The 23,167-nt window shown below is 45.1% G+C and overlaps 1 protein-coding gene across 1 annotated transcript; it reads left to right on the top strand.

Moving 5' to 3' along the window:
* Positions 1 to 7: 7 nt before the first annotated feature.
* BRAT1 (BRCA1-associated ATM activator 1) lies at positions 8 to 8,949 on the top strand (the record flags this gene model as incomplete). The annotated part of the gene is made up of 13 exons (XM_009706778.1): positions 8 to 56; positions 377 to 531; positions 1,317 to 1,464; positions 2,366 to 2,738; positions 2,832 to 2,951; positions 4,112 to 4,203; positions 4,461 to 4,579; positions 5,096 to 5,282; positions 5,665 to 5,738; positions 6,317 to 6,419; positions 6,700 to 6,798; positions 7,822 to 8,000; positions 8,218 to 8,949. Coding segments are annotated over 13 exons (2,430 nt in total), but the record flags the coding sequence as incomplete, so codon positions are not given.
* Between the last annotated feature and the right edge of the window lie 14,218 nt (positions 8,950 to 23,167).

The raw sequence follows: 23,167 nt of genomic DNA, 5'->3' as shown, positions 1-23,167 counted from the left end.
CGATGACACCTGCCTGGAGAAACTGCTCGACTGGTTCCGGGACCTGGCGGCGTTTGGTGAGTGCCCGCCGCCTGCAGGGCCCTGGCCGCCGGTGACCGGCAGGGACTTGACCGAGGGGGAGGGAGGCCTGCAGGCCGGGGGCCCCCGGGGAAGGCTCCCTCAGAGGTGCTGTTCCCTCGGTGACACCTGAAGACGCTGTTTAGTACTTGAGGCCTGTACCTGCGCTTGGGCTTCAGGTCAACCCAAATTCGTCTCTAACAGTTGTAGGGGCTACCACTCAGCTCAGGCAGGCACCTTAGAGTTATGAGAGAGGACTGAAGTCCTGGCAGTGACCCTCTGTTTTCTGGCCTCTTCTCGGGCAACACCTGATCGCTAGATACTACTGTGAATCTGGTGCAGGACAACCCCTGTCTGACAGAGTTCATCACCTCTGTGCTGGCACTGCCAGAGCCCCGTCCAAGCATCCTCTCCTTTACTCTGCGGTTAGCTGGGATACTTGCTGCTTCTGAAAACCGCTTCCAACACTTGCAGGTGAGCTGGCTAACCAGGTACCTGGTGCTATGTGTGTGTTTCCTCCTTCTATATGGAGGACATCTGAAAACGTATGAATTCTGCTTATAAAGTTTCTGGCGTACATCAAACAACTCAGCAAACGGTGATATGATAATGAAGACCTACAATCATACTGTTCCTTTTCAGTTCTCATGTAAAGCTGCTGTCTTGTTACTTTTGTCTTCCCGCAGTAGTACTATGAATGCTAGTATGCAGTGCTTATCATTTTCAATTCCGAACGATATATGGGATAACACTCTCTCACAGCAGTCATTGCAAAATAGTGTATCCCTGGACAGATGCTGTAGATTTAAACTGCACTAACAGATGTAGTTTTCCCTCCATAGTAGGTTGACAGGAAATCTCTAATTCCCTGCCAAAATGAGGGAGCTTTTTAAAGCCCAGCTTTCTACAACAGAATATATTTGTAGTACAAAACTCAAAATCCAGAAGGCTTTGAGGGAAGAGATGTATACAACTGCATAAAGCAGTCTAATGGAACTGATATATATACATAAGTTGTCTCTAGCATCTTAAAAAAAGCAATTTTGGTTTTGAACACCTCAATTGCTTAGTCCATGGAAAAGACAGATGTTGAGTTTAAGCATGGGATTCTGAATTTTTTTCTATTTTAGTGATACTTCTAGCAAGAGGAGGTTTCACTACAGTATTGATACTCTTGACTTGAATGACAGAGCAGCCTCTCCACTCCCCTTGAACCCCTTTGCTTACTGTTTACTCTGTGTGTTCTCCTCTGGCCTCAGCAGGAGAAGCTGTTGGTCAGGCTCTTTGGCAGGGATGGGCCTCTGAACAGTGCGATGTGGGAAGATGCATCTGTGCGAAGTGGCTGGGTGGAGGGTGTGCACAGCATGATGCATCACCAGCCTGCCCTCCACTTCCTCTGCGATAGTGGTGAGTACTTCTAGGACTGGTAGCTCCTCAAATCCTCTGTGTCGCTTCCATTCTAGTCTGTTGCTCAGATGTCAAATGAGAGAGACAGGAGTTTTCATTTATTTAAGTCATTTGTCAAAACCACTGAAGTCATTGAAAGATGGTGGGGTTTTTGTTAAATTAGTTATGCATTTAATTTTTTCTCCCCAACACTGAAGATGGTGCCCTTTTTAGAGGGGAAAGAAGCACAGCTTATGAAAGACATGATAAAAATAGCTTATTAAAAGCCTTCTGTATTCTTATTTGTAACTCTTACTAAAAGGTACATTTCAGTATGATTTTACTGCAGAAAAACTAACCAGGGGCTCATTTATCTCTTAATACTTGCACACATTTGCAGTCCCATTGTTGTTACGCAGGTATGTGAATACTGCTGTTAGCACCAACTTTAGACCCCTTGTACAGAGGGGCCTAAAAGACTGGATTGGTAATAACGTGCAGCATGCACTGCTGTCCATGTGATGGAAAAGTAATACTGTTGCTGCTGTTCATGTTTTTCCTACTGGTTGTGTCCGGAGATGGTACAGGCTCTTTCCATAAATCCATAGTGAAGGTGCTGTCAACTCTCCTAATATTTACTAATGTTATATTGAAGTCCTGTTCTGTTCCTGAGTTATTAAAACACCTGAGGATCTGAAAACAATTTTACTTTCTTCTTTTGTTTGCTTTTTGTTTGTTTGTTGTTAAGGACTGTCTGACTTTGAAATGCTGTAGCGACTACAAAATAAAGTATAAAAAGCCCCACCAACACCATTTAAAGCTTGAATTAGAATAATATATGGTTGGAGTGCATCAAGGCTCCACTTCACAATAGGAAGGCTGTTGCTTTTTTCCTGCAGTGACTTGTTTTGTTTTCACACAGGAGGCATAGATGTGATCTTCACTCTGCAAGGGGATCCCAGCCTGTTTGTGGCTTCAGCTGCCAGTCAGCTTCTGGTGCATGTGCTCACCCTCTCTGTAGAGTCTGAAACGACTAAACCTCTCAGTACAAAGGACTGTGACTGGCCAGCGTGTGCCCAAATGATTATAAAGCGTATAGAAGATTCCCTTCAGTCCAGCTCTGCCTCTCACATCGAGCAGTCATTAAAACTGTTAACTAGTTTGTTTGGCAGTTGTCGTGCTACGTGGACTGAAGCACTTTGGTTAGGCATAGCAAAGCAAATAGAATCCTTTTTGACCGAAGAAACTGTTCAAGCACGGCACATGCTGGCGCATCTTTTGCTTAACATGGCATGGTAAAGATCTTCTAGGACCTTGGATCCAGTGATAAGACATACCTGTTTTCCACTGTCTAGCAGGACATATTACTTACACTTCTTTCTTCTCAGGTCCCCTGTGTTTTGTGACACTGAAGGCAGTTTTTGGGCATTAGTGACTTCTGCTCTGGAACACTTAACCCCGGTCCAAGCGGGTCCTTTGGCAGTGGGAATTCTGAGGCTCTACAAATGGTAGGACTTCCTGCAATGAAATTTTTGTGCTCTGCGAATGTTTCTGTACTAATATCTCTGGTGTCTTTCCAAGAACTGTTTTTTAACTTCACTTCATTTTCCACTGTATTCCTTAATATGTAAGACTGGTTGGCAAGAACCATGCCAGTAGCTAACAAACTTCAGACACTGATAGTAAGAATAGCACAGTTTCAAAGAGAGAAATTAAAAGGGCAAATATCACGTTCGTGTGTATACACTTGTGTCTTACCTACAGCCAGCCAGTTTCAGGAAGAAATAGCAAACTCCTTTAACTTTATACTGCCAAGGTTGATTAAGATGGACATAATTTGACTGCCTGTCAAATCCAGTAGTCTTTGTTCAGTTTTCTCTTTCACAAAAACACTGACTAGTGTATGAGCTTTCACTGCTGTCCAGCAGAAGCATGCATCTGGAGACTGTTGGCAGTTACAGAATAACTTAGGTTAGAAGGAACCTGTAGAATTGATCTCATTCAACCTCTTGCTCCATGCAGGGCTAACTTCAAGGGTAGATCAGGTTGCTCAGGGCCTTCACGATTCAAGTTTCAAATATCCCCAAGGTTGAGGATTCCACAGCTTCTCTGGGCAACCTGTTGCAGTGCTTAATCACTTCCATTTCACTATGGAAAGTATTTTCTGTATATCCAGTTGGAATCTACCCTGTTGCAATTTAAGATTCTTGTCTTATTGTACACTGCTGAGAAGTCTGCCTGCATCTTCTCCATAACCCCCCTTTAGGTAGTGAAAAAGCATAAAGAAGTCATCACATGTTAAAGAATACAGCACATATGGATACTGATTTACAAGCTAAGTAACACCTAAGTCTTAAGATATAAAGGCACCGTTTTGTTGACAAGAAATACCTCCCTGTAAACCTCCTTCTTACACAGAATCCCACTCTCTATTTGCAAAACTTGATAAGGCTGCTTCTAAATTCCAGAGCCATTTCTCCTCTGCTTTCAGTTAGCCAGGGAAGCTTGGAAGGAGGCTTGAATTGTGATACTACTTTCATTGCTCTGTTGTTGCTGGCTTCTTTAAAAGCCTGCATGCAAAACATTATTCTGCTCAGCGTTTGGGGGCAGATGTTTGGGAAGGAATCAAAGTGTTCTTGTTTTGGTAACTGCTGTTTCCTCCTTGAAGCCCACAAGATGTGAGAATTCAGGCACTGACTGTTCTACTTCAGCCAATGGACTGTATTTTGAGAGCAGCCTCCCAGCCTCTGGAATATGCAGGTACAGTTGTGACAGAAAAGTTAGAGGCTAGTCTGCTTGCCAGTGTTTTAAATGTCTGGTGCAGACAAAACTGGAGGAGGAAGAGTAGAAGTAGTCAAGGACAGTAGCAGTATTTGTGGTAAAGTGCACCATCCTGCTGACAGTTGCATTTGAAGGGATATTCATACTATATCACCTGAATATCTTGATTAACTTTAAAAATCACAGTCCTTTGTATTCACTAACAACCCAAGCGCTTCCCTCCTTTGGTCCTCTAGGTTTACTGGATGAGTCTGTTAGTGATCCCGTCACTGTGGAAAGTCTTCTGTCCTCCAAGTCATCTTGTGCTAGTCTCCTGTGTCAGACCCTTGCTCATCTGGAGGAGCTGCTCTCTCTGGTAACATTTAGAGAAGGAAAAAAACCTGGCGATCAAATTGGTCCTTGAAAGACAGCATTAAGATTGGTTGCAAACTTTTGCAGTAGTGCTTAACAGAATGTGGAGAGGAGTTGACAGTGAGGACTTCCGTGCGTTAAAGAAATCTAGCACAGTAGAATCCAAATAGGAGAACAGAGGAATACTGAGGCTTGTAAAGAGGGACTGCACTTAGTTTTAAATCCATCTTCACAAGCTTTGTTACCACACATTACTTCTACCGCAATTATTGATCCAGTGAAAAAACATAAATTGAACTGCTTTCCCAAGCAGTGAGAAGAATCTCATGACATCTGTGCAATAGTTCTTGGGAGAGAGGAAGATAATTTGTTTGTAGTTATTAGCATTGTAGTACCTTAAGAATACATTAGAAATTGCAATTTTTGCTGCCTCCTGACCAAAAACTCCTGCTCTGTATGCATGCTTGAGACATTTGCTGGTAACTTTTTTTTCTTTTTTTTCTTTCTGCCCTACCATTAGATTTGTTTGCCGGTGGATTTACCCTATACATCTTTGCTACGTTCTCTTATGACAATATTACAATTCTGTAATGGCTTCCTGAGTCCAGCTTCTCCTCTGGGAAGCACGATAAGCCGAATCTTGATCAATTGCTTCAGAGTACAGACATCAGCTCTTGATGTCCTAGCAGCACTCTCAGAGCGAAAAGGTGAGTTAATCTTTGCACTTTATTTTTTTTTTTTAATTTTGGAAATACTTGACTATTCTGTAGTTGCAGAATTTTTCATTCCCCTGCACATCTTTCTGAATGAAGACTACCACTTCCATTTCTGAAACTTGTTAATTTTTTCCAATTCTTCCTACTGTCTTTGCTAACCTTTCTTTCATGAGCTAGGGCAAGTAATGCTGTAATTAAAAAGGTTTTAGTGGTTGTGAGAAATTGGATGTTTCTCCTTTACTCTGAAGACTGTACTTGCTTTCTTCTCCAAAGTTTTACAATCCTGTGTCTTTCTGTATTTCAGCAGTTGAATTGTGATTCAGCTGCTCCTTCTCTCACTATTGGTCCTATAGTTTTGTTTTCTGTGTTTCAGGCTGTGACACACTCATAGGAAGTCTATTTGATGTCCTTCTGGCATACCTGGAGAGTCCAAACACCAGTCCTACTGTGAGTATAGAACTAAGGAGACATCCAAGTCTATTAGCTTGCTACAGAGGGATGTCATTTTGAGAACTTGTCTGACAATAGTTGTTTCTTAGCACAGTTTGTGTTAGAATATGTCAAAGACTTGTCTTGGTTCTGAGTGGCTTGCACGAAATAGCTAAAATTCTAATGAGTAACTGACCAATACAGGGAGTGTTCTTGAAAAGATAGGAGCCATCACATCTATGACTAGCACCAACATACTCAACTTGACACAGCCCTTAAGTATTGAATTCTTTGTATTAAGGGGTTTTGTTTTCTTGCTTTGTTTTGTTCGAATGACTCTAATGACAACTGCAAATCAAAAGCTGGAGGTACTAGAGCTTTATAATACTAAGCTGAGAGCAGGCATTTTCTAGGTGTTTGTTAGAAATGTGATATAAGCAGCGTTTATTTGTGGCTTACTTCGTAGTAAGGAAGCATATGTACTTCTTTACTCTGATAATTTCTCGATAAGTTTGAGGCTAAACCAGATTTTATCTAGTATAAAGGCAACAATGCCTCTTCCTCTAGTAAAGTAAATCTGCTTTATATTGCTTCAGGTTCTAAAGAAGACATTTCAAGCTACATCGAAGTGGTTGGTGCGCTTGCAGGAACTGTCCTGCTCTAACAGTCAGTGGCAACAAACTAAGAAGATTTTGGAAGGTAACAAAGCTATTCAAGCTGGGACAGACTGCAGTTAGTGGCATATATGAAAACTGCTCTTGCCTACCTTTTCTGCTCGAAGCACTTAGGGTTCTTTTGTTCGCAGTTATGTTGAATTTAGGTTTAGCTGCCCAAATAGTGCTTTGAAGAACTCTGGGAGAAGCACACAGCAGCAAAAGGGATTACATCAGATAAAATGATATAGAGGTTGTACAGTGATTGCTTCAGTAAGGCTTGTTGCCTTTCATGTCCATTCAGGCTTGTCACTTGGCTTTTACAGATGTGTTTCTGGTGCTGCAGAAGCGTTTGTGCAGTCCTTGCTGGGAAGTAAGAGATTCTGCTCTGGAGTTCCTCACTGTCCTGATTAAATGCTTGAGAGGTAGGTACAGAGATTTAACAGTTCAGATTGGAAGAGTATTTCTTTTAATGTTATGAAAGTCAGTCAGGCTTGTGAAGCATCCTCTGACCTGTAACTGGAACGGTAAGGAAGCAAGCAGTGTCAAGATTTTTACTCTTAGATCGTGATCAAAATCTGACAAAACGTTTAATAGACTTCTACTTTTCTGTTGAACTCTGATTGCTGTGCCCTCCTTAATGGCAGTTTTGGTGAGTTAAACTGAGGGGTGTTGAGATAGTCATATACGTTGAGACATGTATGTCAAGGCAGGTGACAATGCTTAATGGCAGATAATATGTTCCCTTTTTTCAGTTTGCTCTGCAGTGGAGTCTGTTTGGTTTCACTCAGGAGGCTGGGATTTAGGAGGCTAAAAGCCTAGATCTGCTTTGCATGCTTTGGATTAATTATTGATTTTCCACTTTACTGGTAGCTCAGGCTTTGCAGCAGGTAGCGCTAAGGCAATGTTAATTCTCCTACAGTAGCTCTGCAATATTGGAAGAGGGGAATGTTGTCGACTACTGTTGTCCCCAGGTCACAAAGGAAGTATCCAGCACACTCAGCTGCATTAGCAGTTTACCCTGCAGCCCCTCTCAGTGCTGCAGTTGCATTCTTTTTCTTTGCTGTATGCCTTGACAAGAAAGGAAGACTATTTTTTCCTCCTTTAAGCAAAGGCATATATTTGTGGGTGAAACCATGTCCCCGCTTGCCCAGAGAAAGTTTTTTTTCTTAATGCTAGAACAACTGTAAATAGATTTTTTCCAAGTTCCAGTGCCTAGCAGGGCTTGACTGAAAGTCACCGAGCTGCTGGAAAACGGGAAGCCTGACACAGAGTGTCTGTGCTCTTATGAGCAGCTCCCTGGTCTCTGCAATGGCTCAGCTCACTGGCAGCTGTCCCTCCAGTCAGTGGGCATCCTTGTATGACGCAAAGAACTGTTTGCATTGGAAACAGCTTCATGCTCTGAGAGAATAAAGCGTCGCTTCTTTGGATTGCTGTCTTGTTTACAGACCACGATGAGTTCAAGCAGTCTCTCCTGTCTTCGGAGGTGCCAAAGCTTACAGAAAATCTTCTTGAGGATCCAGAAAGCTACGTGCGAGCAAGTGCTGTGACTGCTGTGGGACACTTGGCCTTCATTACTTACTTTGCTTCAGAGTCATCTGTCATAGGGAGTCAGTATAATAAAGAGGTATGATGTCTTTGTGTAGCCTACTGCAGAATCAAGCAGAACTACCCATCAGTTTACTGCTGTACTACTTAGAACTTTCTTCACAAGTTATCCACAGTCTCATGCGGGCATATTTCACAACCAGTAATGAAGAGACTAGATTTTTTTACTCCACTGTTCTTGTTTCTTTGCATGTTCTTCCCCTGATTGTACTTGCTCTTTGTCTTTTTACCCTTAGAACACTGTCGCAAAGCTTCAAGAAATCTTGTCAACGGACCCAGAGGGCTTTCCTAGGAGGGCTGTGATCAGTATCTTCACCAAGTGGCTAAGACAAGGCTGCACAGGTCAGCTGGAAGATACAGAGCAGTTTGTCTCTAGAGTGATCCAGACTGTGGAGCATGACTTAGACTGGGAAGTCAGACTTGGTGGTTTGGAACTGGTTCAAGTTTTCTGTAGCCAGACAGTTTGCCAGCTTGGCCTTCCTGAATGCCCATATGCTCCTGTCTCATCTGCAGTCACTAGTTCCATTCAATGGGATGAGTTGCTGCAGATATTTTGCCGAGCAAAAGTGTTCAGCTTTTTGTTTCGGTCTTTGTGTGACTGTGACAAACCAGTAGGTCAGAGAGCCTGTGATATACTGCTTAACTTGAGAAGTAACTTCTATCCAATTAGTACCCTGAAGGATTCACAAGGGACTGGAGATTCACCTGCAGGACATGGCATTGCCTGGTTACAAAGGACACTAAGACAGGGTTCTCTGGCCCAGAACTTCCCCTCAGATGGTGGCAATGGGGTGGATTTTCAAGATCCAGAGAGCATGATGTTAGCTTTGGGTACAATAGACTTAGAAGAGCTACATGATGAGCTAAATAAAAGTAGTGACCATGTGGAGAAAAGCCCTCAGTCCCTCTTACAGGATATCCTTGCTACTGTGGCGACCATAGAGGACAATGAAGCTGACTGTTACTGAAGACATCTTTTGCTCTAAGGGAGCAGTGCTTAAGCAGTTTTCTCCTGGAAGAGAATTTTTTGCTACCAGTTATGAAGTCTTTCTTGAGAGAGGACAAAAAGTGTTACGCTGAACAGAGAAGAGGATGGTTTTGTTAGCTGTTCAACGGGTTAGAAAATCTTTGATTTAATATGGATGATTTTTTTGTTAAAAAGTATAGTCTCCAATAAACTGTGATTTGTTTTTCAAAGTAAACACATTAAGAAATGCATCTGTTCTTTTTAAAAAAAACAAAGCAGTGACTGAAAACAAGTTGTTGCACATTCCTTTTAGAGCCCAAGCTAAAAATTGATGAAGACTGATTTTAAGGGACATTTGTTTTGACCTTGTCCCTATCTCCATTTAAAAAACAGTTCTCAGGTTCCCTGTTGCATTTTGAGGTCTAGAGAAGAAGGCGGCATTTAAGGAATCGAAAGCTGATCATCCTTAACATTACAAACTTTCTTCTATAGAAAACATACTCGTCTGATCTCAGCAGTGGCATTAAAAAGCTGACTTTGGTTTTAAGTGAAGCCAGCAGCAAGTCCATTTTGCTGAATTTTTCAAGTGCTCCTATTCTCCATTCCTAAAGAACTAGAACAGCTTCTAACTAGTGAGAGAAACTGACACCTGCAGCTTTTTCCTTATAAAAACAGATCTATGCTTAGCTTTGGTAAACAATTAGAAAACAGCAGCTATAGTGCAAATGGCAACATGGTTTTGAGAAAAAAATTGCCAATTTTTAAAAAACTCAGTGAAGATGTAGTTTGCAAGTTACTCCAACGTCTTGCCATATGCTAAGAAGCTTTCTGAAACCCTAGGGGGAGGAAAAAAAAAAGTACTTTTACCAGTAGGGCAAACTATGCTGTATTCCTTTCCAGCACTGAGGGGTTACATAGCATCCTTTATCCTCCTGCAGCCCCTGCAGAGGCAGGAACACAACATTCATTTTAGGCTCATGGAGGCTATAGCATCTAATGCAGTGGAAGGACTTCTACAATCTCCTCCTTCAGTATTGTCCCTGCAGCAGTACAATGGGGCGAGATGTAGTTTGAATTTCTTGCTGCCGAGGTTGAAGATTTACTCTATGTCTTTTAATGAAGTCAGCACACTTACCTATCGCTTCGTGCGCAGCTTTATGTATGAGAGAGCCCTTGGGTGTTGTACCAGCAGCCGTTATTAGAAGAAAACAGCTCTCCTTCTGATACACAATTCTACCTGAGCAGGGTCTACACCTGGCAAAAGACATGATACTAAAAAAATAAGCCTTTTCCTCCTACTGTGTTTTTCTCAGAAACTGAAAGGGTTAGTGAGAGAGAAGGGATTTGCTTTTAAAGAAGTGTGGATTGTTTGTGGAGTTTTAGCAGTCCTGTCCACTGAAGGGATTATAGTTCCAAAACCAGCATTATGTGTTGACAATAGGTCAGATATGCCCCAGGAAAGGAGACAGCAGGTTGCTGGTTGAACGTTTGCTGTTCAGCATTAGAATTCTTGTGCTTTCAGGGTTGTGCAGTTTAGAAGACTCCAAGGAATTACTTAAATATCAGCAAATTGAAAAAGTGACTTGTTACAGAAGGGAAACTCACTGCTTATTACCGAGGTCTCTCAACTCCCAGACCTATTAATTTTTAATGGAACTTTTTTCGTTTTTAATCGGCTGGGGTGATGGTGACATTAAGTTTATATCATTTGCTTAATTGCAGTCCAAAGTCTTGTTTATACACAGGATGCTTGTACACTAAAAACCAACCAAACAACAAACTGGGAGGGCTCCTCATCTTTAGAAGGGGAATTAAGGACTCCTTTCATCTTTCATTAAAAACAAGTCTGCACCTCCAGCAATTAGGTGACTCAGTGCTGATTCGGTACTTCTGTCTCCTGAGCTCACTGCATTGCCTTACTTTGTTTTCTCTGCCGCTCTAGTTACAGCGGAGAATCTTATTAATGCTGAGATGCTTGCGCTGACATCCTGCACCTGATAACTGGGAGAAACATGAAGGGTGGTGAACATCTGAGCAGTGTGAGGAACAAATACCAGGGACTAGAGAGGTTAAGGGAGATGAAAGCAAAATAAAACCCCCATGATTCTTTCTACAGAAGATGATGGTAATGGGATTTGTGAGCTGAAAATTTAGCTACCAAATTTGTAAACACACACCAACAGCTAATATGAATCATCCACCATACTGGGATACTCTCTCTAGGATACCCATCTTTGCACACTTAAGAGCTTTTACAAGCCCTACCCCACTTACACTACTAACTTGTTTTTCAACCCACTTCTTACTTACCAAAGCTTTTTTTGCACCTCCATGAGATCCTTATCCCAGCCACACAGCTTTCTGCTGGATTAAGAATTTACACCATGTGGTATGTCTTGCCAAGGAGCTGTGGTCATGGTGCACCTAGGGAGAGGGTTTAACTCCCAAGGAGACAGTCCTGGGAAGCACGCTTGTTACCCCCACATGCATAATGAGCATTCACTTCAACAAGTGCTATTGCTTCTTCCCAGTTCACAACGTGACAGCAGTGGTCCCTCCATAAACTCTACACACCCAGCTCGCTCCTGTCACACGCTGAGGATTCCAATGACGTAGAGAAAGAGATGGGCTGCCTGGCCTGCTGTTATGGACACAGGAGAAAGTTGAAAGCTGCCTTTTGGGGATGGATTTCTGTGGAAACTGCTGTTTTCACACCATCAGCATTATAGCTGTGTATGGTTCCTGCAGGAGGCAGGCACCACCAAGAGAGTTTTTCCAACATGCACACACATACTTTACGGCTGATTTCAGCCCCAAGGCTGTAGCCAGACATAGGCCTCATTCAATGCAAGAAGCACCAAGGCTCAGAACTGTAGTTTGCTTGAATGCAGGCTGCGGATAGCAGGCAGTAGCAATACACCTGGTATCAATGCAGAACATCGCAGATTAGAAAAATTTATGTCTCCCATGGCTGGTACTGTGAAAGAAGAAGATTACAAAGCTCATTTCAGCTCTTTGTCTGCACAGGGTAATGTAAGTTCTGTTGCCTGATCTGTACACCGGTATGAAATTCCTGGAGTTGCTTTCAACACAGTTCAACAAAGCCCTGAAGAAAAGATTTAGCCTTTAACTGCTCAGACTCAAACTGACACAGGAGAGAATAAGCATCTTTGGCTCAGCCCTACACTAGCAACAGCTTTATAAAAGCTGCCAAAAGAATGGCTGTTAATTTTCTGATTTAATACACCAGGCATTTAAAATCCAAAGAATATTCTTTGCCTAATTATACTAACTGCACAACTTTTAATCAATGTAAATGTCTAAGGCTATTGCTTTAGCTTAGATATATGTGATCTGTGATTACAGATCAACTCGTGCATATCTTTGCAATTTCTTTTGTCTGTCTCTAATAAAATTTGCTCTACCTTTCAATACATGTTCATCAAAGCTTCTAAAAGCCACCAGGTGCTAGAGAGGAAACTCATCAACCAGCTTCACTGCAGAAGTTCTCAGCAATGGGAAACCCTATCAGTAGCAGCCCTGCTGTAGTCTCTGTCATTTCCCTTTAGAGCAGTGGTTTTTGTCCTCTGCTGAGGGATAAAGCACCACTTTTAACACGGCCAGCCCTCAGCCTGCATCAGACATGCTTCTGCACAGACAGGGCAGATCTTGCCTATAACCTTGCAAGCCAGCACGCAGAGAAATGGAAGGGCTTTCTTTCAAAGAAGCGGTGTCTCTGTCTAAACAAGGAACAAAGCTGGTGATGTACAGCTGTAACGAAAGCATTCGGGGCTCTGCAGACAGACATCATGGATACACTTATGACTCATCCCCAGATGGAAGGGGAAATGAGCAGCCCACATCAAGAGTCCCTGCAATACTACAGGTGCAATTACACAACTGTTTCAGTTAAAGCAAAATGAAACTAAAGAAAACAGTATTTCTATCCATAATATCAATACCAAGTCTCTGCTTAGAGCCCAGCAGCTTAACGGGTTTATTTACTGTAAACATATAACAGGGCTGCAAAGACGCCTTTCACATGGCTGCCTCCAAACCAAACCCATCCAAACCAAGTTACTCCCCAGCTTGTTCTGCAGTTGCCCAGTTGTTAAACTCTGTGCAAGGGCAGGACCACGCTGTCTGGGGCAGAGGGTGCACCCACTCCTTTGAGGGATGGTGCCTGATTAGACCGGATCAGGTGTAAAGTAAAACCACAACCTTAAACAGCTCCTGTAGAGCATTAGGGCTTGAACTGCGGTAGGACTGCCCTTTTTCATTCCTTTTCAGTGCAAGATAGGTGGGAATTACCCTTAAGAGAGAGATACACTTTCAGATCTTCAGTTGTCCCATTTCATTACCTCCAGGTCCTCATATTTCCCATCTCCATTGACCCCATATTCCCTGAGCTTTCAGGCTGGGTCAGTAGAAGGGAGCAGGGAGCTTGCCCCACTGAGCACAGGGACATCAAGGCTTACCTCCGCTCATCCCTCAGCACCACCACGCTCAGAGCTTTGGCCTCAAACCAGCTTCTGGGCTGGGCTGTGACCAGCACAAAGGAGCTGCAGAGCCAGGTCTGGCAGATGGTGAATCCAGGCTGTACATCTTAAAAAACACAACTCAGCCCAGCCAAGCCACCTCTAAAATAAACCCTTGATAAGCTGCATTAGCTATCACACATGAAATTCTTCTGATTTAGCCTTTATATAGGCTGGGCAGGGGCACAGGTGAGCCGTGGAGCCCATCATTCTCGAAACCAAACACTCTTGATGGGACTGATCTCGTGATTACAACTCTCATTACGTGCCAACAACAAAAAAGCTGCAGCTGAAACACAAATGGCAATGGTTGCTAAGTGACAGCATCCGTACAGGCTTGTCACAGCCGTGAGACGAACAGCTGTGGCTGCACAGCAATCCCTTCTTGTCCATGTAATTGAGGACAAAAATGCTGTTTTCATTACCATCTAGTAACCTTAACTTTGACCGGTCAGAATATTTTATGCTTTAGGTTCTGACAAAGAGCCCCATGAAAACAATGCTAAAGCCTCCACTGAAACCAGTGGAAATGAGTTTGACTCAAAATATCTTTAATATTACATGCTCTTTCAACATATTTTCTTCCCAGTGAATTACTGCGTAAGACAACAACACGGCTTTCTTGGCTAAATGGTCCATTTCTGAAAAACAGGGAGCTATGTGACACTGTTTTCAGTGACGGTCATCTGAAAAAACAACAAAAAAATCAACAAAAAACCCCCACATGTCAGCTTCCAAAGTGAACCTGTGGGCTAGGTTCAACACTGAAGGTTTCTGCATTATCTGGAAAAGATAACCTTTTCACTGCTGCAAACCACAAATATCCTTATAAATAAAGTATTTAAACGGGAACTCTAAAATTACATAAAGTGATGGTTGACTTGTTGAGGAGCCTGGGCTCTAGCAAGGTACAAAGGGGTCACTTGCTCCGGTGAAAGCAGTGGTGGGACTGGGTGGGAGGAAGCCATAACAGATACTTAAGCACCATTTTGCCCGAGTATTGCAAACCCCTAAAGTAGAGACACCCTAATTAGCACAACTGGCAGCTCAACGCATCTGGGAAAGATAAATTTTAAAAAAAGAGGAAAACCAAAAGTATTGCAACAGGCTGTATACAATAGCTTGCTCACCCTATGTACTCTCACACGCTGCAGAAAAACCTGTTTGAGGCTGTGCTGGTAGTGGAGACAAAGGGACGGATCTGTCAACGTCCTGTGAACAGATCAGAAGTGACCAGGAAAAGCCACCACCCGGCTGCCAAATGGAGCGAGAAATGCACAAACAGGCATGCACGGCTCGGCACGCACGCACGCCGGCTGCAACAGGAGCGCGAGAGCTGTACGGCCGTACCCAGGCACTCGATAACACCACCAGGGATCATCTTCAGCTGCCGATGCAGCGCATCTTGGCATGAAACATCCGACCAGAGTGCGTGTGACCACGCCAAGCAGCAGTTCTTAGCGACTACTGAAGTTAATTATGCTCTTTCCTAATGAATTCTCTTTTGGCTCCATCCACAGATGCCTCAGTTTCCAGTGCCAGGAGTAACAGCCTTGATCCTGCCAACAGCTCTAACACCGCACAAGTCACCAGTGCAGTCAAAGCTCATCCACGTGGATAAAGCCAACTTGGCTGTTGCCTTTGGTCACTATCTCCACATCAGCATATTAAACACTTCTATTTTGCACATTGTGCCAGAGTAAAATGTGATTTTTTTTTTTCCTCTGTATTTTATCCATAAATGCAGCACTTCTTGACTATGGTGAAGCAATCTGAGGAATAAGAACAGCCAGGAGAAAACGATCGTGTCTCATACTGGTATTAAAACCCTGTGTCGCTGCTCTCTAAATCCCTCAGCACAGGGTAAGTAGTGCTGTGCAGACAAAGGTCTGACTTTTCAGCAGCATTAAATTAGCCAGCTCAAAGGTGTAGCACGCCGTCTGGCTGGCTGGATGAAAGGCACGTCCTTCGCGTACGCTGCAGCGCTGGCAGGCATTCAGCTCAACCTCACCGTTACTACAGACATGGCATCATGGAAAGGGGCGGGGGGGAAGAAGAGACCTCCTGTCTTCCTAATTCCTGTTGAGAACCTCTGCCCCATAGGGATCAGCCTTGCCTTCCTCCCCAGTTTGGGAGCATCTTCTCCGCCCTTTGTTTATTACAAGGAGATCAAAGATCCATCTCCATGGAAACATCTGAGCTCAAAGAGTTTCTGCACTAAGGCTTTACATCCTGCACATAGGTTTGGGCACTGTTTTTTGAAACAGAAGCTTTGAGATGATCAGCATTCAGGTCTCTGCAGAAATGGTTTGATTACTAATAATCGATAACCTGAGCAGCAGACGTGTAACTAACACGCATACAGCAGGGCAGAACTGCTGTTGCATGACGGCATCTGCGGTCCACGAAGAGCGCAGCCATTCAGCTGTACGCGGAGGCATCCTGTGTCCTGGCTCCTACAGCTTCCAGGCTGTTTTCCTCAAGTCCAGAGTAGACGAGAGACACTGACATATGTGTTCTTCGATAGCTGGCACTTTGTCCCCACATCTGAAGTCTGGTAGGACTTTGAGCAGATGTAGAGGCCAGAGCCATGCAGGCAGAGCTGCTGGAGCCCGCTGCTGCCCACCCCGTGCTGCATCTCAGGCCTTGGAGGAGGCAGCTGCGGAGCTGCTTGGAGTTACCCGACAGAGACAGCAAGTGGCCCAACGCCCAGCCCAGCCAAGGCTTCATGAATTCTGCATTCAAACCGTTACCTCTGGACCAGCTGTGGCTGGGGCACTGGTGCTGGGTCATTCCAGTGACTTCCCTCCCAGTTGCGCTGAGCTCCAGTTCCTTCAGCACTCCTACAACTAATTCCCAGGAGATGGAAGAACAAAAAAAAACCCAAAAAACAACTAAAGCAGACATGGTTTATGATAGTTTTGTTCCCTGTTCAGCTCACCACATGGCCACACAAACTGTTAAACTGCCATACCGGGGGCAGGAGCAATCAGCCAGGAGGAAAACTATCCAAACAGCCATCGCAGCTGCTGCCCACAGAAAGTTGACACGGAGCTGCAGCCTCGGAGGAAATCCTGGATTCGGCTTCATATGAAGAAGAGTCAGGACAAAAAGGAGTGAAACAGAACTCACTTGCAAGACTCACATTTTCACAGGCACGTCCCAAGAAGGGCAAGCAGGGAGCGGAGAGCAGACGGGGCTGCGTTAGCACCAAAGCCAAGTTAACAGCACCGATCTGGAGAGCATCGGCCAGCGCCTGGGGCAGGAGGAAGCCCCATCTCGCAGCACTGCTGGGGGCAGATCCTGCTCCCAAGGAATTCAGACCACATCTCGCTACTGCTTGTGGCAGTGGTGAGCCCCGAGTCACCCATATGCACACAGAATGTGATTTTTATAATCATATTAAAAAATTTCAGAATAGCAACTGTGCAGAGAGCAATCCAGCTGCCAGCGTTTAGCCTTGTCCTAGGGCACAGACAGAATACACCAGGCATGAATTAATACCGCATAAGCTGCACCATGCTGAGTTTCATGGCTTAATTATAAAAGAGAAAGCAATAATCAAGGGATCTATAAGGCTAATAAATGTTCTGAGAACAACAAATGTGACACAAGAGCCACAGCCAGCGTGACAGGACGTGAATGCGTTTAAAAAGCACATTAATCACACCCCATGTATTAATTCACAGCTGGTTTCTAGCGGCAGCACTTGGCCTTTAGCTGCCTTCATAGCATCACTGGGCACAAGTGGATCATCACCTAGCCCAGAGCAAAGTGGGCTGTAGTCTACCCACATGCAAAAATATCACAGCAGTGCCTCAGCCCAACAAGACACAGATATTAACTCTGACTTAAAGCTCTGCAGCCCTATGACTCTCCACTGCCTTATGCCTAATCTCAGTTTAGCGCTCACACCTGTATCAGCATTTGGATGTTTCTGGGTCAGTGACGGTGCCCACCAGGCTGCACAGCACCATTCACCTGGCGAAGGACAGCGCAAGGAGAAAATCAGGTCCCTGGCAAATTCTCCAATCATTTCTGCAGCAAAATACTTGAAAGCATTTCTGTTCCTCAGCGCCTCCAATTATCTCTCCTCTCCATCTCCTGTTTCATCTCACTGCGGCTTAATTTCACAGACAGCTCGTTGCTTTGCCTCTCATTCACAGACTTCCATTCTTCTCTATGGAATACATTTTTCTATAGAGGGTACTGTCTCCAATTGGATTATTGCCCATGTGAAACTTAATGTCTCTATGTCTCCATCTTAGGGAAAAATCTGATAAGCCTTAAAATCGAGATGCCACCAAGAACCCCTCCACCTGTGCTATCACACAGTGATCCTCAAAGTCCTGTAGACCAAGATGCCAGTGCAGGATGAGACCCAGCCCTTTACTGGTTGCCGACATCAGCAAGATGATCCTTGGGCTGAAATGCTGCAGGACTGGGTGCCAGTCAGGGCTGCATGTATAGAAACTTGAAACCCTCCCAAACATCCACCTCTGCCCAATAATTTATTGCATCAGAGACAGTTTCCTTACTGCAAATGTCTCATCCTCCAGCTCTCTACAAAGGGCAGCTCTTTGCAGTTCTCTGCCCAAAGATCTATTATCAAATCAAAGCATTTCAAAAGAAATAGCTACCCTTCTTCTCTTACTAATAATCCCAAATTTATCTATGTCCTACTTAGCACCTCCTCTGAAACCAGGAAGCGAGATGCTATTTCTGCTGGCCTCAATCAGTGGACTCTACTGAACGCCAGGGAACACACAGACCAGAGACCAGGCTGAGTTTAAATCCTGGGATGGATTGCTCAGGCAGCAGCCTCCTTCCTCATTTTTCCTGAAGCCTAATCAGGAGCCAAGAGGAAGCAATTGCAAAAATAAAAATAATAAAATAAATAAATTGAGAATCACTCTGTACATTCCCCAGATCTTCTATGCCTGGCCAAATTTCCACACTGAAGTTGCATTCTCTTTGCTGTAGAAACACATATCTGCCCCCTCTTCTGTCTCTGTGACCATATGGGGACATGAAACCACATTTTTTCATGGGAATGAATCATGGAGCATCCACACTGACTTCCTACAGAGAGACTTCGAACATGAAATCAGTGGTAAAAAGGGAAGAAGACCTTGCATATGGGCACAGCTTGGCATAAAATAAATTTTCCTTAGATTGACACAAGACAGATTTTCAACCAGCTACTGCCTAGATCTGTGTGTTGACAGCCTCTTCTCAAGAGTCTCTAATGCCAGTAAAATGTCTTGACTCTGAATAAACCCATAGTATTAGAAGCTGCCCAGGATGCACGATCTAGAAACCTGTTTGCAAATAAATGGCTCCTTTTCATTCCCCCGCAGATCTTCTGCCCAGTGTTTTCATCTTCACTCCATAGCTGTTCTTTTTTTCCTCTCTCTTATCTTTTCCTCCAGCATCAGCTTGTGGCAGCAGATTGCACTCACTAATCAAAGAAGGGTTGGGCTCTTTTTGTTTCTTTCTTAAAGTCTGTGGCACTACAATAACACCAGCCAAACACTTGTTTTCATTAATGTTCCTCCCCAAGCCTGCCAATAGAGCCTGAACAGTGCCAGGACACAGCAGAGAGGGACAATTTTGCTGGTCCGGCGTGGTTCCAGACGGAGCATGAGCATTGCCTTAGGGACACTAATGCCTCCACTCCATCACCTACCAGAAGGTGCCTGCTGCTCTCTTCTTCTCTTCTACCACCTCCTGCTGAGGGAAGGAAGCTGTCCTTCACTGCTGCCCATCTGAGCTCCTTCACTTGGATTTCTCAAGACAACCACAGGAAAACCCGAGTACCACACTCGCATCGCTATTCATCTGTGCCTCCATGAGCTTCATCCATAGGGCTCTTTAGGGAAGGGTGATGGACAGGACACAAGGCACCGTCCCCGGGCACGTCCTGGCACACAAACCGGGATGGCTTGGGTAGCGCCCAGGGCAGCAGCTGGGCAAAGGAGGGGCCTTTTCCCAGCACCAGCACCGTACACTGCACTTTTAGGGTATCAAATGGAAAAGACAAGAAACATTTTATCTCCCTTTCAAGCTCTCTGATGTGCACAGGGAACCAAATCAACTGATTTCAGTGAGGAAGCACAAAGCTCCTGCAGTTTTGTCGGACGTGGTCCCTCAGACTCTCCTTTTCAAGGTGAAATCCTGTTTTAATGACCCCTCATCTCCTGCTTCAGACCCTCTGTCTACCAAAAACACACCACCAGATCTTCAGCTTACAAAGGGAGCAAATCTGTCCCCAGACAGGTCCATGCTACATCCTCCCAGGATGGTAACTCTCAAACTCCACTGCAAACCAGTCAGTCCTGTTTCTCCTCTTCCTTTCCATCACCATTAATATGTAGCAGATCTAACCCTTTGGCTTTTGTGCATGTTCCTCCCAGCAAATTTTGCAGCCATCCCATTTTCATAGATGCAGCAACACAAGACTAGATTATTTTTGTGTGGGTGTGTGCATCCCCTGATTCTCCTCCGTGTGCACAGCCGCAGTTCCCAGGTGAAGCACCTCCTTGCCCAGCTGTGGCTGCAATTGCCACAGGACCAACAGCAAAGCAGCCGCTGGTAATTCTGCACTGCTGCCCAAATGTAGGTCAGGGCTTTGTGGCTGACCAGCAGAGAGAGAACAAGAGCTGAACCCACGCTGCTTTCTCTAGACTGTTACGAATATCCAAACTTTAAGAAAGTTTGCTCGTGTGCATTTACACTTCACGATGGCAGCACAAACTGAAATTAAGAGATGCTCCGGCCCCTTCGAAACTGCCTCAAGAGCACAAGGATGCAGAAATAACTCTGACTTTTGAATAGCCAGAACTCCACTAACAGAAGAATATTTCACACCTGCAGCGAGCAATTTGCTTTCTAAAAAAGAACTGCACAGCTATTCAGAGGGTAATCCCACCAGGAGAGAGCCCTTGCAGAAGCCCTGGGTCAAGCTGAAAGGGCAAGGGAGGCTGAAAAAGAAACCAGGAGTCAGAAGGGAAGCGATTTGCCCCAGTCACACCGCAGGTCACGGGCAGAACCGAAAAGGCACCAACAACCAGCGCAGATCTCGCTCTCCATCAGCTCGGGGCAGCCAGCAGATGCTGCCTGGGGGTCACCTACCTCCAGCCGGGGGTCCAGCAGCCTCCTGTCAACCTGAGCTGATGAATGCAGAGAGACCTGACAGAGGTTTGCACCGACAGTCTGGCACACTCCAACACCCCAGCGTGGCTGGCAAGACAGGGCACAAAACCTCCACCAGACAGGCTGGGTCTGAGCCATCCTCTGGCCACCCTTGCCCAGCTGCTTTTCAAAAAGGGGCAACCCGGCACAGCACCATCGCAGCTCTCCAGGAGGGGTTTAGAAATACACACCAAGAGCACGGTCTTCAATTCACTTCCTAAAGGCCAGGTGGGACCACAAAGTCACCTCTTCACCTTCTCAGGGCAGAGACCACCACATTTCACACCATCCTTCCTCTGCTGAACTCAGGAACACGTACTTAGCTGGAGCCTGTCTTGTGGAAAAGCATCTTATCTTGATTGGAAAACACTCCCATATGGAAAGACTTTCACTTTCGCCAGTAATTTGTTCCAGCAGATAATCAACTTCATTCTTTAAAAATTAAAGCCTATTTTCTGATTTCGATTTGTCTGGCTTCAGCCTGCAGCTGTGGGTTTGGGCCACATCTCTTCTCTTTGGCTTAAACAGCTCTCGGGTACCTGCCTTTTCTCCTTGTGGAGCTCTTTATGTATTGCCATACAATTTTCTTCAGCTAAACAGCTACAGTTGTTTAAATCCCAGTCTTAGGTATCGGTTTGGGGATTTTTTTCCTTCTGCTTCCCCCTGAGGATGTGCTGCTCCATGAATTTTCCTGCACTCCCCGAACCACGGCACACACCTCTCTATTTCACATCCTCTACGCAGGGGCAACGGATCGTGGCCTCTCCAGGAAACACAACTCGGCATAAACAATTGAGTTTAGAAGCAGAATCCTGATTGCTGCTGCTCACTGCAGATGAAGGCCGCTTGTGGCGAGCATCACGGCTCTGCTGCGACCAGCTTTAATCACAGCTGAGCTAACGCTGAGCGCAGCTGTCCCAGCACTCTTCCACTCCCTCCCCAGCCTTAAACCACTGTCCCTCCGATTCACTGCACCTCTGCTCTCTCTAACTCCCGGCTGTCTTCTCATTCCACTTTTGAGCACCTCCTCCTCCCTTTTCCCCTTCCCATAGTACCGGTTTTCTCTCAATAAAACCACTCGCCTCCTCGAAAGTCAGAGAGTGAATGCCTGGCTGTTTCCTCATCCCTCACCCTGTCCCTGCTCTCCCTCACCTCCTCCCATGTCTGCCCAAGATAAATGCGTCGTTATGAGAACATTTAATAACAACACCAGTCCTCTTTACCTGTGCTGGTCAGTCGGTGGTCTGGCAGCTAAGCCAAGTATTAAGTTTAAATGCAATAGGTTTCTTAGCAAAAAAACCTGCATTTTTGGAGCACGCTGTATCGGGATGCTATTTTGGTCTGGTTTTAGCTCACGGCTTCCTCGGGGTAGGAGCCGACTCTTTGAGGCTTGTATGGTTCTGAACACATTGATAGTGTACTACAAACAACTCACAAATAGATCATTTAAGTTAATTAATACAAATAAACTCTAATTACAAGAAGCAACCAATTAAAACAGCGCAGAGGGCATCTCCTGTGCTTGGAGTAGCAGCCGAAGTGGAAGACGATGCTGTTGCAAGGCCATAGGACTCCCTCCTGCCCTCCCCACACGCTGAATCCCAGGAAGGTTTCCCACAAAGAGGCTTCGCCAGCAGCCGCCGCTGTCAGGAGAAGCTGTTCCTTTGCCTCTCGGCCTGATTATGATCGCAGCAAATTAGGGCACTTTTTCACCAGCGATGCCGTTGGTGCCTTAAGAGCAATGCAGGTCTCGGGGACGGCAGGCTGCAGCACACAGTGACGGTCTTTTTCTGGTGCTTCCTAACCCCGCAGCACGGCACATGGTCATTTGTCCACGTCTGTGGCCACCTTGGCTCTGGCAGGACATTTCTGCTGGCCCTTGCAAGGCCCTTGGTTGGGCTGGGTGTGCAGACAGCATTTGGGCTGCCAGGACCACTACAGCTCCTGAGGCTGTAAAACATACGGATTTTTCCCTAATTTCATCTTATGTCACTTAGAAACACACTTGGGTCCCAGCCACGATATTCGTTTTTCCTTCCACCTAGAGACGGCAGAAATGAGAGATCAAAGCACTGAAGGGACCAAAACATGAAAGCCAGAATAAACAAAGCCATGAAGGAATGGGAACGGAGCTCCACTCCTCTAATGTAATTAACCTTTCCAAGAACAGATAACATGCCCAAATTAAAGGACATCGTGGGACACAGAAACGCATCCAGGTCATGTGGGAGAGATGTACTGAACAAAGCATCGAGGCAAATGCAAACACCGCTCCCTTGGAGGAGAGCGCATCAGTCACCGGCAGAACCTCATAACTACCGCTCCGGCCTCCAGACACCCACTCCCTCACTCATTTCTTACCAGGAGCGGAGATCAAAGGGCTTCCAGCCCTTCCAGCACTGTCATGTTGCTCAGCCCCAGGCTCTTTCACAGAATCACAGACGCTTTGGGAACGCGCATCCCAAAATGAAGCCTGGCTTTGCTCTC

Source organism: Cariama cristata, unplaced genomic scaffold (assembly GCF_000690535.1).
Source record: "Cariama cristata isolate BGI_N322 unplaced genomic scaffold, ASM69053v1 scaffold20050, whole genome shotgun sequence".
NCBI lineage: Eukaryota > Metazoa > Chordata > Aves > Cariamiformes > Cariamidae > Cariama > Cariama cristata.
The sequence above is the reverse complement of the archived record's forward strand: the minus strand, read 5'-3'. Positions and strand labels throughout refer to the sequence as shown.